The 16,585-nt window shown below is 37.3% G+C and overlaps 1 protein-coding gene across 2 annotated transcripts in view; it reads right to left on the reverse strand.

Annotated features, from left to right (window-relative positions):
• Positions 1-16,585, reverse strand: part of ANK2 (ankyrin 2) — a gene marked incomplete at both ends in the record, with an annotated part of 237,407 nt that overhangs the window by 143,074 nt on the left and 77,748 nt on the right. For both annotated transcript variants that reach the window (XM_082837746.1, XM_082837745.1), the window contains one exon: positions 3,619-3,717. In XM_082837746.1, the coding sequence (XP_082693872.1) occupies positions 3,619-3,717 (99 nt within the window). The remainder of the gene's footprint in view (positions 1-3,618; positions 3,718-16,585) is intronic.

Here is a 16,585-nt window from a genome sequence, read left to right on the forward strand (position 1 = left end):
AAGGTGCTAAATATCTCACAACAACTGTTAATGGAATGGTCTGTTATCAATTAATTTGGGAAGTTTAGGACATCATATGATCTAAAATTCTTTGGCAAATAAGGCTAATTCATTAAGTTTTCACTTAGTTGAATTGTATATTATTTAAATCATTTAGATATAAAATTGTGCAAGTAATGTAAAGAAAATCAGTCTTTCAATTAGAAACTTAACAAACAATTAAAAAAATAACAAAGATCGGGGCTTCCCTGGTGGCGCAGTGGTTGAGAGTCCGCCTGCCGATGCAGGGGGCACGGGTTCGTGCCCTGGTCTGGGAGGATCCCACATGCCGCGGAGCGGCTGGGCCCGTGAGCCATGGCCGCTGAGCCTGCGCGTCCGGAGCCTGTGCTCCGCAACAGGAGAGGCCACAGCAGTGAGAGGCCCGCGTACCGCAAAAAAAAACCAAAAAACAAAGATCATCAAAGTTAGAGGAGCCTTAGAGGTAGATGGATAACCACATTAGAAAAATTAGAAGCTATGTTTTCTCTCTAGAAACAAGTATTCAGCAACGGAAAGGTGATGAATAAGTAGAAAAAATATACGTATATATTCTAGGCTCTGTTAATGTGAAAACCTCCTTTAATTCACAAAAGCTTGAAAATAAGTCTCAGTTAAATGTTTCCATTCACAGAAGAGATGAGGGCAATTGGATATGGTACATCTATTGAATATATTCCAGAGACAATGGCAATTTATCAGCATCTAACTACTCCATTTGTTTTCCACAGTATTTTTTTAAAAGGTAACTGTAGACTTCGGAGGGAAAATCATTTCCCTCAAATGCATCATATCATATATGCACTACCACAGTAAGAGTTGAATTTTTTAAATTAGAATTGAATTTTAAATAAATACATTACTTAACGGAATGGAAGAGTAAAGCACGTAGTGTTGTAAGATGAAAGAGCGTAGCCTAAATTTAGAACTTTGTTTGGCACAAATTAAGCCCTCTGTGAAGGAGGAAAGAACAGGTTCATTATCATGCACACATTTAATTTGATTCCCCCCTGCAACACTGGGATAGTTTATATTAAAATAATGTGAACTTCATTTTTTCTTAGAGACAAGGCATTTGCTGACAGCACAGAACCTAATTAAAAAGTTTTTAGCCTTCAATTTTGGTAACATTCAGGAAGAAGGAAGAAAGCAGAGAATTATAAAAATGGTACTGGACAGACAGAGAACTCCTTTGAGAGAATTTAACTTTGGACCTCCACCACATGGATTTCATTCTAATCTATACTTCATGGGAGAAGGGTAAAGATTTGAAATGATTTTTTGAAGTACCTTCACCAACTCTATATGAAAAGGAAACCTATATTAAAAATCTGTAGCTTAATTTTTCATCATTTATTTACCAATGCTAATTGCTATAATTACGGGAAATTTCAACACTTTAAATATTTCTTTTCAAACATGAGTTTCATTGCCATACTGAATGATCTCATAATTATCTGATTTTTAAAGTGGTCACAATGTCTTGATTAGTAACTAAGTTTTGCAAATTAGGGCTACTAATGGGTTCAGGGTAAGTGTCTTCTTTACGTATATTCATACATGTACATACAACCGTAGAAGGTATTTAGCAATATAGCCTAAAAGATCAAATAGTAATCAACCATATAGCCCTATGAAGATGTTATTCATTCACAGACTGATAGACTAAAAGGGAACATGCCAAGATTTTTCCATTAGTGTATTTCCTGATAACCATTCGGGCCAGTGGTATGGAATTAATCAACTAACTTTATACACATCCAGTCAGGGAAAATTAATTTTACTTATTTAAATGATTAAAAAACAAAACAGATATATGTTTGTTTAGAGGCATATATGTGTCTAAACTAGGATTCAAAACCTCATGTGATTTACTTGCAACAGTCATATTTCTTTGTGGAAATAAGAGACAGTTTTAATTCTCTGAGAATCAGAGTGTAACACGGACTCCACTGATGCAACATACATAAAAGGGTATTTCTGGAAGCAGAGTGAGATGCTACAGGGGTCCAGACCGGAGGAGTCTTGAGAAAGCTGACAATGCTTCAGGCAGCATTTCCCTAAATCATACACTAGAAAAGTCTATTTCGTGAGTAGAACTCTGTAGTGTAAAGGTTTCTCTAGATAAATGATTCTGCTTTCAAGGAAATAAAGTAAAACAAATGCATATTTCCATGGTTTGGTACATTTCTCAGAGGTCCTAATGCAGAGATATAGTCTCGTACTGTTATCCAAGCTTTGCCTGAGGATATTCACGTGCTACTCATTGACAGAATTAATGTCTCAGAAAGTCATAAAATCACAATCATAAAAATCACGCTGTACTCATGTGGTAAGAGTGTAAAATCTGTGTGTGCTTAGTAGAGAACGTGAAATCGTTTCATACTATGCAGTCGTGTTTTCCAGTCATAAACAGGAAATGTGGTCCCATTAATAGTGATGTCTTGGGATTGTTTTTAACTAATGAGAGTAAGCTGTCAGAAAGTTATCGCCAGGCTCCATAAAAAGTTCTCTCTCAAAGGGCCTGGACATGAATTTAACAGATTATAAATGACCTCTCTCCACAGTGCAGGGTAGAAGGGATTTCATGTTTATTTCACCTAAAGACTTAATTGTCCAGAAAGGAGGCCATATTAGACATTAAAAGTTATCAGGATAGTTTCTGGGTGACAGCCAGTTATCTACCAGTCATCTTTCACTCCAGGGCAGGAGTTTTAAAATTTTATCAGTGGAGCCACAGAATGTGAAATAGGAAAACTAAAGCCTGGTTGCTTTTGGGTGAGGAGAGGCATGTCCCAATGGAGCTCTCTTCCCCTCCTCTCCTGTGTCACCTACTCCCAACCTGCTAGTGGCCCCTGAGGCATTTTCTCCAAGCTCTAAAGCATCCTAAGCATCACTTAAAAATCACTGTTCCAAACAATCACTGAACTCCCTCCTTAATCTGTTTAGGCAGAAATGAGAAGGAAAATACAAAGTAGGTTTGGCTTATTGGAGAACACACACAGGAAAAGGAAAGTGATGTTCTAAGTTGGCCCATTCCAACCCCTTTTTATGCCTAGATGGCCTGAATGTTTTGAGACTGGATTGATTTTGAACATTCTATTCAGTTGTTGCCATAATCAGTCACACAACCACATATCATAATTTGTACTTCATAAAATATGAACAGCTTCCTGATGACATATTTCTCATGAAATTGTGTAAACATAAATATCTCTGAATTCTTGCTAATCATTAAAAAACTTTCCTTTAAGGAATTGCATTAGATCCTAACAAAGATAAAACAGTGATGAAAAGAGATGGATAAAATTTACTATAAATTGATTTTAGAATAGTATAAAGCTCCCAAAAGCTAGAGAATGGCAAATTGATGGAAGCGTGATTTCACGTAAGAATAAATTGACATGAATCCCAAATCAAGGCATAAACTCATTGAACTGTGTGCACTGGGTCATTCGTTCATGGCCACTGTTGTAGATTACAATAGTAACATGAACACTCGTAGGATAAAGGTAATGGAGACCCTTTGCATCTGGATACAAAGAACATGGACATTAAGATCAAAGAATTCAAGTGTCTTACCTCAGTAGCAGTGCTCTGATTAGCTCCATTTTCCAGCAAATATTTTACAACATCAATGTGGTTCTCTTGGGCAGCCATGTATAAAGGAGTGAAGCCATTCTGAGGACAAACAGTGAAAAAGGTATCTTCAACCATTTGTAAAGTTTAAACCAGGGAAGAATACATGACAAAGAAAGAGAGAATACTGTGAAGCAAAACTTTGAAATGGTGAAACATATAGCATACCTTCACATTGAAGAAGTCATACATGCATTTACCATCAGAAAACTAGACAAATAAAAGTTAACCAATTCCCACCCACAATTTTTGAAAGAATGAGGAGAAAGGGAAGAAATATCCCCCTCATTTCCTGCTTTCATTTCAGCACCAGAGATTCACATTTCTTATCAACCGACACTGTGTTAAAAACTAAAGATATTTAGTATCTTAATATGTATATAATTCTATAATATATATCATTCATTATATATAATATCTATATAAAGATATCTGTAATATTTATGTAGTATCACCTATATTTATCAATTCATAAACTATTTAAACAGATGACGATTATCTTGAATATATACATTTCAACACCCTTAAAAGTATAAACTATTACTCATATCAGAATAAGCTGAGAGATTGCAAAGCTAATTGAAAACTTTTAAAATCTGTATTTTAATGTTCTGCTTGAGGTGGCATGATTTATACTGAACATCTTTACATTACTTTTTAAAAGACATTCTGAAATTCTATCATTCATTAATTCTCATATTCATTTATTCAATTATTTAATAAAAATCCAAGCACTGGTAGCTGGGCCATCACTGGGAAACAATAATAAACAAGACAGACATCTGCCCTCATGGAGTACATACTACGGTAATATGATAACGTTATATAGTCATAGTTGTTTTTTTTTAAAGCACTGAAATTTTGTAACATGAGTTTGAAACTAAGTATAAACTGGCATATTTTCTTTTCATTAGATCGTTTGCAATATATAATACTTCATTAAGGTAAAAACCCACAAAACTTTATTTAAAAAAGAAAACTTGTGAAATAATTCATCAACTCTCAAAACATAGCATTCTCTTAAAATTATGTCAGAGTCTTAAAGACAGTTGATTACTTTAAAAATTCCACACATTAATGAGAATGAGTAAAAACATAGATGAAACTTCAGGTATTTCCAAAAATTTATAAGGAGAGAAAAATTTTTTTCTTTTTTGAAAAATTCTTCTGTATACCTTGTATAAGTGTGGAAACATTATTCAAAATGGTCAAGATAGAGCAAAATACAGAGTATACAAGTAGAACACGAAAAGTAACTTTAAATTTGATTACAAAAGAAAATCTGTAGGTTTCAAATGATGGTGGAAAATTTAAAACTAAGAAACATTACAAATGGAATGAACTGACAATTTTGTAGGATTCAGGAATAACTTGCTAGCTGGAGAGCATATTTTTTAAAACACAGAAAATAGGTGAAACCTTGTGTATTTTAAGAACCGAAGAGGTGGCGGAAGGATGAAATTAGAGATTCAAAGGAAGGGAAAGCCAGTGAGGATGGCTAAAAACATTGAGTGGGTGTGGAATGGGGCTCTTTCACGACAAGTAAAAGGCAGGGATGCAAAAAGAACTTTGAACAGAATAAAACAATTTGCTTACGTGTTTCCCTCTGACAGAATCTTGTGTGTAGATCAGAAGAAAGGGAAATAGACTGTGGTTACCAGATGAATAGGGGAAAGGAGAGACGAGCCATCCCTAGGCTCTTGTCCTGGGTCCTAAACTTTACAGAGACCTCTTCTAGCTGAGCTGGGCAAGGGATCCAGAGGGCCAAGGGGGCATGCCCATCCTGACCCTGCAGCTCCCCTGCTTCCAGATCACACACCAGACACGAAACCACCCAGAGTTCCTGCCCACACAGCCCCAAGTGTGGTTCCAGTGCTGGCTCAGATTTCTTCCTTGGGTTCATCCTCCCAAGGGTCCACGGGTAGGCATACCCTACAGTAGGCTGAATAACGCCCCCAAATATGCCCACATCCTAATTGCCAGAACCTGTAAGTGTTACCTTAATGGTAAAAGGAACTTTGTAAATGTGATTAAGTTAAAGATCTTGAGATGGGGAGATTATCCTGAATTATCCAGGTAGGCTTGATACAATCACAAAAGGTTTTTATCAGAGGGAGGCAGGAGGTCAGAGAGAAGATACCACACTGCTTCTCACTTGCAGCCTCAAGTAGGAACCAGAAGTGCCAACACCTTGGTTTTAGCCCTGTAGAACTGCTTTTAGACTTCAGACTTCTAAAATTATACAAGAATAAACTTGTGTTATCTTAAGCCACTGAATTTGTGATAATTTGTTACAGCAGCAACAGGAGTCTAATACACACTCTTAGAGCTGTTTGTGAGGGAGGGTGGAAGTTAGGAGATGAACAGAGCTTGAACGTGCAGGCTGGGGTGCGTACACCTTTACACATGATGCTCTTGTGGTGTGGATGGAGCAGGGGATCAGGAGAGGAGAGGGGCCAGAGTGCAAAATCAGCCCCAATCTGCATGGAACGAACTCCAAGGTTTCTAAGAAGTCTAAATTTAGACCTATCTTATTGCTAGAAAGATATATTTTCAAGGTAGGAGGATAGGAGAAAGTTATTTTATAGTTTATTAGCTTGATATATAGCTTTTAGTTTTAAAAATATACTGTAAGTGGACCTCTTTGCAGTCTTGTCCTGGGCCCTGCAAGCATTAATGGTGGGCTAGAGTAATAGAGAAAGAAAAGGGAAAATGTAAAAAATAGAGAAATGTCAGGGCTGACAACATATAGTATCTGGTGGGGAAAGGGCAGTGACAGACAAATGATCAGGCTCTCGGTTAGAGGGCATCATAAATACCATGTGCTCCTTGTGCCACAACCTCAGCATGCAAGGGCTTCCAGCAGAGTGGGATGCACGTATAAAGAACGATAAAAATAAAAATGAGTTATTGAACTTCTGCTCTATACCATTCACTGTGGGAAATGCTTTGACTCTACTGCTTCAAATCACCATGACCACATGCTCCGGTTTCCCCAGGACAGTCTAAGTTTATGCATAGTTATCTTGGAGTAATTATTAATAGTATCTCAGTTTGGATGATAAATTAAATGGCCCAACATCATCTCTAATCCTTAGAATAGTGCTGTAACATTGGTATTATTATCCCCATTTGAAATAAGGCAGCTGAGACTCAAACACTTAGGTAACTTGGCCAAAGTCTCCCAGCTAATAAGTGAACTGGAATTGACAGACAGGAGCCAGTACGTGGACAGCCTTCTTCCCCATAAAGGAGTTGGGATTTGATCATGTGGATGTGTGGTTCGCAGCCTGGCTGTGTTATAGAATCTCGTGTGGAAACTTGTAAGAATGCCTAGGGAACACCTTGCCTCTCCTGAATTGTAGTCTCCATACAGGAAGCCAAAGTACATGCCTTTTTAAAAAAAGCTCCATTTAAAAAACTGCCCCAAGGACATTGTTTTAGGTGATGCAGAACAACTGAATGGTTTTGGGCGGGGATCACATATGCATTTTGGAAAGTTCACTCTGGTGACCACAGATGCCTTGGTTTGGGATGGCAGGATTCAAGAATGGAAGTAAGGGATTAATCAGCTTTTGCAATATTTGCGATAGTGTATTTAAGTGATGAAGGTAACATGAGCTAAGACAACACCTTGGCTAGAAGAAGGGGGAGCTATTTACTGTTACTAAATGTATGAAGTGAGAAGGCAGTAAAGATTTACTACAGGTCCTAAAGATGTGGGAAATTATCCTTCCTTAACTTACTGATGCTATTTAACAAGAACTAGTCCACCAGAGAATGTGAAGTACACTTCTGGGTAATTGGGAAAGGGCATGGCAGCACTTTAACACCATTGTAAATTTTATAGGAAAGCTTTTATCTTCCCACATAAATAGGTCAACCACACAGGATTATTGGCTCCTGTGTCCATGTACCCAAGTGCTTTCCAATATATTATGTCTCCACGTTTTTCTAAAATGGTCTGGCTGCAGGTAGGTATGAAAGTATATGCATTTTCTCCTTTTTGATATAAAAAAGTCAAAGAGATCCGGAGCCCAGGTTGATACTGGAAGGATGCGTACAAGAACAGCATTATTTGTTGTTAGGGTAATTCCAGGGTGACCAATAGGTGCCTCTACCAACTGGTTATTAAATATTTTGAACATTATCCCTCTCCATGGCAAATTATTAATTATTTGCCATTCATTTATATTTATTCACTAAAACTGCGTTTGGTGACTCTTCACTGCTAGGCATTGTGCTCAGCTTTGGTGATTCAGAGATGAAAGCTCCCTGTTTATTAGGAGCTCACTGTCCAGAGGTTGAGATGGGCAAGTAACCAAACTACTGTATTACAGTTCAGTGAACGCATATATAGTTAGTTTCTTTAAAAAAAAAAAGTTATGGGGCTTCCCTGGTGGCGCAGTGGTTGGGAGTCCGCCTGCCGATGCAGGGGACGCGGGTTCGTGCCCCGGTCCGAGAAGATCCCACGTGCCGCGGAGCGGCTGGGCCCGTGAGCCATGGCCGCTGAGCCTGCGCGTCCGGAGCCTGTGCTCCGCAACGGGAGAGGCCACAACAGAGAGGCCCGCGTACCGCAAAAAAAAAAAAAAAAAAAAAGTTATGTGTTGGGTATAACGAGAACATAAGAGGACACAGAACTCAACTGGATAAAAAATTACATCTGAAGGAAACACTGGGAGTGATACTTGGAAGACACTGGGAGTGATTCGGTTTGAGCTAAGATATGAAGACACTGAATTTAGGCACAGAGGCAGGAAACCTCATGAGAATAGAAAACCCTGACCATATCTTTGGAAAATTCACCGTGACTAGCGGGGTGAGCAGGCCGAGACAGGCAGGGATCAGCCCCCATCCGTCACGCTGAGGCACCTGAATTTTATTCTGAACTCTTGGGTGTCACTGAAGGGTTTTAAGCAGGGGTTTGACATGGCCACATTTGCATTTTAAAGAGATTAATTTGCCAGAGAGGGGAGGATGAATTAGAAAATAGCCAGAGAATAGTCTGGAGGAGTAGAAAGAAAGTTTTTGTAATAATTCAGATGAGAAGTGAGGATTAGAAACATAATGGTTTTGAGATTTTGAAATGTCATTTAGTATTCATGTATTTATATTCCACTTAAAGATAGAAGTGGTTTCAGTCTGCATGAGTTATTAGTTATTGATAACATTTCTCAGATTTATTAAAAAGTTAAAATGCTTTTCTTCAAATCTAGAAATTGTATCATATTTTAGAGAATTCAAACACTTATAATATTACCAAAAATGTTGTTCCTATTTTCATTAGTGATATATGAACCAGTAATCAAGTTTTAGCCACTGGAGAAAAAATTTTTTTTTTGCTAATTGGATTATCTGGGAAAACTGAATGAACATGAGCTGATAATCTTCCTATCAAATGTTAGATTTATTGCAGTTTGGGGGAACATTTTAATGCAATAAACCTATTGATATCTGTATGTCATTTCAAAGAAATTATATAGAGACAAATAATGTCAGTATGAAAAGTAATAAATGGTTTAGAATCAATGTTTTGGATAAGGATCAAAACTCTAAGAAGTATCAATATTACCTATTTTTACAGAATCTTAACTTTTCAGACATAATTTTGCCAGAACGTATAACCTTATTCTTCTATTACACAAATTAAGATTCATCAGTCGGATGACTTGAAATGATCATACAAAATCACTTTTATCTTAACATAAAGGTCAATATTCAAACGTATGGACACCAAGGGGGGAAAGTGGCGGAGGGTGGTGGTGGGATGAACTGGGAGATTGAGATTGACATGTATACACTAACATGTATAAAACAGATAACTAATAAGAACCTGCTGTATAAAAAAATAAATTAAATTAAATTCAAAAAAAAAGTCAATGTTACTATTCAATTCAAAAGGTCTCTTTTTAAAAAATGAGATGCAATTAACATGTTATATTAGTTTCAGGTGTATAACATAATGATTTATTGTTTGTACATATTGAGAAGTGATCTCCACAGTAAGTCTAGCTATCATCTATCACCATAAATAATTGTTCCTGTAATGGGGACTTCAAAAAAAGGTCTTTTTTTATAGCACCAAATCTGTTCTAAAGTTTTTCTGCTTGACACTGGACTAGGTACCAAGTAACAAATATGGACATAATACTGTTCTAGCCCTCAAGAGCAGAAAATATAACAGATTCACCGACTACACGTATATGGAACCATAGCACAAGACATACTATAATTGCCGAAAGAGAAGCATGAATAAAATGCTGCCAGAGCACTAAAGAGTTAGCAATTGATACCATGAAGAAAGGCATCTCAGGCCCAAGCACACAGACCTGAGAGGAAATTAGGAGGCCTTAATGAAATCAAGACGGTAGATCTAAAGAAAAGAAAATGTGCTTTGCCATTTTTTTCTATTCTTCTTTCATTCTCCCTCTCAAGAAATGTGGTGTTTGTGTGAAAAGTCAGAGTGTATTTGCTGCAGGCATATATCACTTGGGGAATTCTGTTCTCTAAGCACAATACTGAGTCTAATGAATTAAAAAAAGGACTTCAAGTAAATTTACCAAACATGAGTAAAATCTCATGCAAGAATGCATCTTGAAAGGAATTCTTACAGGTCTAAAAATTTTTTTTAAAATTTCAAAGATCTCTAATTCATGTCTAACATATTACCACCCAGCTAAAGATATACTTTAGGAAATTTCATAGATCGAGTGTAAGCTTAAAGAGTAGAAACTGATTATAGAAACTTCAAATGGTATATAAATTAATTTCTCTGTAACTGCTCACTGTTATTTCACTTGTTCTTACTTTCAGTTCTACGCTGCTAAAATTATTAAGTATATTTCAATGATTAAAAGAAATTGCCCTATTTTTCTAGATGAAAATGTTATAGCTAAAAGGAGACTCATCCTTTTACTGCTGAGGAAATTTTAACCCAGAGATTGAGTAAACTTCCAAGTGGACTGGGCAGTAACAGAGGTTAGGAGGTTAAGGAGGTTAAGGAGGGAACAGGAAGTTAGTAGGAAGTAAATGGACACAGCAGAGGCAAAGGTGCTTGGAAACTTTTGCCCTCTTCTTTTCATCTTTCAGGCATTGACACGTGTCACCCTCTTTGGGAGGCCTTATTCAGTGCCCATAACAATCTTAGCACATAGTAGGTGTTCAATAAATATTCGTTAAATGGATGAATAAATAAAGTGAAATAGGATCCAAGTTTCTTTCTACATCTGTGGTGGTTTTAAAATATGTCTACAGATTCTTTTCCCATAAAGGTTATTATAGAATACTGAGTAGAGTTCCCTGTGCTATAAAGTAGGTCCTTGTTGGTTATCTATTTTATATATAGTAGTGTGTATATGTTAATCCCAAAAAAGAATAGACATATGTATATGTACATGTATAACTGAGTCACTTTGCTGTACACCTGAAACTAACACAACATTGTAAATCAACTATACTCCAATATAAAATGAAAATTAAAAAAGAGCAATGCATATGTCTAAAAGCTCAAAAACTAAGTATAAATTGTGAAGAGAATTCTGGAAAAGAATTGTGTTGTTGGCAAAATGGCATCTTAAAAAAATCAAAAAATAAATAAAAATTAAAAATTCACACACAAAAATATATGGCTGCGAATTCTTTGACACTCCTCCCTTCAAAAGTCAACCTAACTCCATTTCCACAGAGTGTGGACCAACTTAGTAATTCATTTCTAATGTACTGATTATGGTGGAATCGATGATGTGTGACTCCCGAGGCTAGGGTTCAAAGTCACTGTCTTATTACTAGGTTTCTCTTGGGTGACCTGCTCTGGAGGAAATGAGCTGCCATGCCATATTAACATTCAAGCAGCCTGTGGAGAGACTCACATGAGAGGGAACTGAGACTTCCCACCAACAGACAGTAATGACTTGCCAATCATGTGAAAAAAACTACCTTGGGAGTGAACTCTCCAGCCCCAGGAAAGCCTTCAGATGGCTTTAGCTCTGGTCAACATCTTCACTAAAGACTCATAAGAGACTCTGAGCCATAATTTCACAGCTAAGCTACTAGTGAATTCCTGATCCACAGAAGCTATGATGATAATATGTTTATTGCTGTTTTAAGCCACTAAAGTTTGGGATAATTTGTTACGCAGCAATAACTAACACAATGTCTAACAAGGTCATACATGATCTGGCCACAGCCTACCTTGCTGACCACATCTCTTACCACTCTTACTCTATTCTACTTCCTTTCTGTTTATGAAAGACATTCAGATCCTGGACAGTTTTTTTTTTTTTTCAAATTTTCTAGTCATATAACTCTCTTCAAATGCTATCTAACCCAAAAACTCTGAAAATAAAATATTAAACACTGCTGCTCTGTTTGATGTTGAATGAGTTATAACTTTCAGCAATGTCTTCCTTATTCCCCAATTACCGGGACAATCATTTGTAAACTGTGCTGTGTTCCAAAGAGGTATATCAGGGATCCTTCTAGTAGAATGGTGAGTTTTAGGAGCTATCACTGTTTGAAAACACAAAGAAAGAGTAGCCTAACATGGTAGTCATGTGTTATCTTTCTTTTAGTTTTTTGCAATTAAAAATGATATAGCCTTTCCATTAATAAGAAGGAATGAGTAAAGTAGGTAGTTGTGTATATTTGCTTAGATGGAGCAATTTATATCTAAGAGAGTCTGAAAACTGCAGCTTTAAATATTTATAATACCCTTAATTCCCTGTACCATTTGCCAGTTAATAAGAACATTACAAACATTACATATACTCTCCACATCTACTGGAAAACTCATCAACAGATTACACAATCAATCCCAACAGTAGAAAATGGAAATGGTTATAGATAGCTCTGGGTTTAAACTTAGCAAAAGTAGAATTCCCCTTCTGATGAAACCTTCTTGTGTTTGGCAGGAAGGTCACTGTTAAGATTTAGATTTTTTTCACAAAGCAGAACTCTTCAGCAGCCTTAGCTATGAAATGGTAGTAGGCTTTTTGTCACACACCGGTTAGCACTGGTTGGGAATTACTACTCTAGTTTCTATTCCAAATACTATGTATCGTCTTCTTCTTTTGAATTAGCATTATGAGAGAGAATTTTGGAAAGCATCCCAAAGTTATCACACAGCTTTAAGGTCAGGATAATTCAAATTATTTCCCTAAATATACTGTAAATGCACAGCTGCAAAGGATGTAAAAAAACCAATGGGTACTAATTGTAGTCACAAAAATAAAGACTACTTTTTGTACTTTGCGGGTGTGCTCAGGGCGAAAGAACAAAAGATACGATTATATGCTTGCTTGGAAGTTAAGAAGGCATTTTATTAATTAAAGTGTCATACAAATTTTCTCAGAAAATCAGAACATGACAACTCTTTACCAGGGTTAGGATATTATAAGTTATTTTAACCTCTTCTCTCCAAAGGTCCTCTTTAAAGGATTATAGCTAAACTATTAGATGACATTAAAATGATTAATGTACTAAATCTTTCTAGGAAGGTTAAACTTTATGGAGTGTTTACTATGTCATCGCGTTTCATCCCCACCCCTATGCTATTAGGGCCATTTAAGACTACAGCTCATAGTCATTCATCCAAGGGTACACCCGTAAGTGATGTGATCAGGGTCTGAACACTGAAGGACTCCAAACACAGTGCTCTTTCCACTCCCCTCAGCTGTCCCCTTCAACTGGGATCAGATTACCTCAGAGAACAAACACTAATTGGACAATTAGCCTTTTCTTAAGCTCTTCACTAGAAATGACAGCATTGGAAATGCCATGACTTGCTTAATGAAGAATGTCCAAGTGCCCTCTTAGGTATAAGGATTCTTCCAGTCTTTATTTCCAGTGATTAAGAAATTTGGGGTGGTGGTAGTGAGGAGAGAAAGCTACACACTTTATATTTGTTATTTAATCCTAACAGCCCAGTGAAATAAGTAATATATCTCTACATGACTTAAGGAAATTAACACTCACAGGGATTAGGAAGCATTCCTAAAGTTTCACATCACTTACAACGTGGAGCTGGGATTTGAATCCACGTATAACTAATTCTAGAGCTCATGTTCTTTCTACTACACTATACCGTCATGTGTTTTAGCAGCAAATTTGGCAGACAGTATTTTATCATGTCTGGGTATTGCCAGCAATCAGAAACACCACTGAAAATACTGTATTCCCATAATCACCGCTTTCACCTCCTCATGGATAAATTACCAAGAAAACGTGAACTATTCTACATACTTCAAGTTACTCACTCCAGTGCACCCTATACATCAACCTGAACTAATCTTCCTAAAACTATTTTCAACGCTTTCCTGAATTGATTGTCATCTTACTGACCATAATTAAACATCAGTTTTTCACAAACCATGGCTAAAGATGAAGACCTTTTATACCCTAGCTCCATTGTCATATTAAGAACAAACCTTCAATGCACATTCTGATGTTGTTCCAGACCAGCTTGTCTCACCAATATTTCTACACTCACCAAGCTCAATTATACCTCCCATCACTGTTGTAACTAATCTTCCCATGTGGAAAGTCTTCTGTTTCAATTTCTCTGCAGAACTTTCAGTGATGGGCTCAGGTCCTCTGAGAATTTTTCATTAATAGAATTTGGCCAATTTCAACCTTCCTCTCTAGAATATAGTCTAGAGAGGAAGGTTGAAATCATCTACCATCTTCTGTTGTTTGCCTTTGTTCCTGGTGTACTTGTCCTGACTTTGCAGGTAGCCTATGTACTTTTAAAAGCAGCTTCCTGCCTGACACTTGTTTAGAATCCTCCACAGCAATGAGAACTCTGCTGAGTACACAGTAAGCACCCAATAAACAGCTTCTAACAGTTTACCCTCAATTCCTGACAATGATGAATAACTTAGATTTATGCTTCTCTCCTTTATTCGTTTAAAATTTAAATTTAACAGGTGACTTACCACCAGTTCATTCTACAAAGGAGATGAGATGGCTGGTGATGTTCTATTCATTCTCACATAACTCCAAAATACTGAAAACATTTATCTCCGTGTTTTACTTTACAAAAATGAATAACTACCTCATTACATTGTTAAGCCATTACTGATAACTATATAGTTAATCTCCTTGTATTTGTCAACAAAAAATGAGAGGCAAATGAATTTTTAAACAAATATAGAGAAAGCAAATGAATTTTAAAAGAAAGTAAATGAAATTTTAAAACTGAAGAAAGCAAATGAATTGTTTTTTTCAGAGTCCAAAACAACAACAACAAATAAACAGATGTAGTATACAACTAATATAATCTATAATGAATTTTTTAAATGGAGGGCCCAAGATATAGTAATAGGTATTGGTTGATGCCTACCCAGGATCCCTCCTCTTTTTTTGAAAGCATCCTGGTTTTTCCTTAGAGTATCTATCTTTACTCACATAGTTCATGTAATTCCAGCAAAGCTGAACTTCTCAGCTTCCAGCTCCAGGAAGAGAACCAGATAACTTAAGCCAATCAACACATTCGATTCTCTTAGATACAATGAGTGGTTCAAGTTTGGGCAAGAGATTTAAGATAGTCTAATCAGTCAAACTCAGGATTCTCTTGTCGAAAGCTGGGACAAAGTTCCCTTATTTTAACAACAAGAAAATGTCTGACTCTAATCTTAGGTCCACAAAAAGAATAAAAATGACAACAGCATCTAACATAGAGCGCTTGTTATGTGTCATGGTTTGTGCTGTATACTTCGATCCTCACAACAGCCCTACATTTTATGTACTATAATTACTCCTGTTTTACAGATGAGTAAATCCAGACACAGATATGATAAGTAACTTGCCCTAAATAACAAGGGTAGGAGGTGGGTGATGGGGGCAGGATTCGGGATTCAAGATTGTCTGACTCCAGAGATGTTGCTCTTAACCACTGCTAAACTGAAGCCTGTCCAAGTTTAAATCAACTGCTTATTACGCTGGTCTTGATTGGTTCTCATTCTAGTTCTTCCAGACCTGCTATTTTTCACTCACTGTACATTAAGAATCCACAGTCCGGGCTTCCCTGGTGGCGCAGTGGTTGAGAGTCCGCCTGCCGATGCAGGGGACACGGGATTGTGCCCCGGTCCGGGAAGATCCCACATGCCGCGAAGCGGCTGGGCCCGTGAGCCATGGCCACTGAGCCTGCGCGTCCGGAGCCTGTGCTCCGCAACGGGGGAGGCCACAACAGTGAGAGGCCCGCGTACCGCAAAAAAAAAAAAAAAAAAAAAAAAAAAAAAAAAGAATCCACAGTCCTCTGGACAATTCCTATAAATTTTTCAAAATTTTGGCCATATATCCTAAATTTTCTTTATCACCTCACTTTCTCCAATCTGAAAAATTTCCTTAAAACCTAGACCCTCTTCCACTTCTCCCTGGCTTCACTGCTTTGGCAGTCTCATTCAAGTCCACTGCTTCGATAACCACTTCTGTCAGATGACCCATAAATGTCTTCACTTCATTCCAGAATTCTCCTCTGAGCTCTAGACTTGCAGCTCAGACTTACCATTAAAACCTCCTCTTGGATGCCTAACAAGCACTTAAAATACAACTCATGCTCTCTACCCTCCTTCCCACCCAAACAAAAACAAAACCTTGTCCTTATCCCATGTTCTCTATATCAATGGACTACATCACCATCCATACTGACAGAGGAGAAATCCAGAAGTCATCCTTGTACCACCCCCTTCTCACCTCCCTTCTGCCATCATCACCAAGTGCTCTGAAAGAGGTCCTACATGTCTCTCAAAGCGGTTCCCTTTCTCCATCATCTAAGGCGGCAGCAAGCACTCCACTCTAACTAATATCACCGACTGTCTAGAGTCAACCTCTGTAGCAGTCTCCAGATACTTTGCTTTGTATCTGTCCTGGCCTCCCTCCAAGCTGTTCTCTGAACTGCAGCAGGTGAGCTTTT

This window comes from Leucopleurus acutus (assembly GCF_964270905.1).
Source record: "Leucopleurus acutus genome assembly, chromosome: 4".
Lineage (NCBI taxonomy): Eukaryota > Metazoa > Chordata > Mammalia > Artiodactyla > Delphinidae > Leucopleurus > Leucopleurus acutus.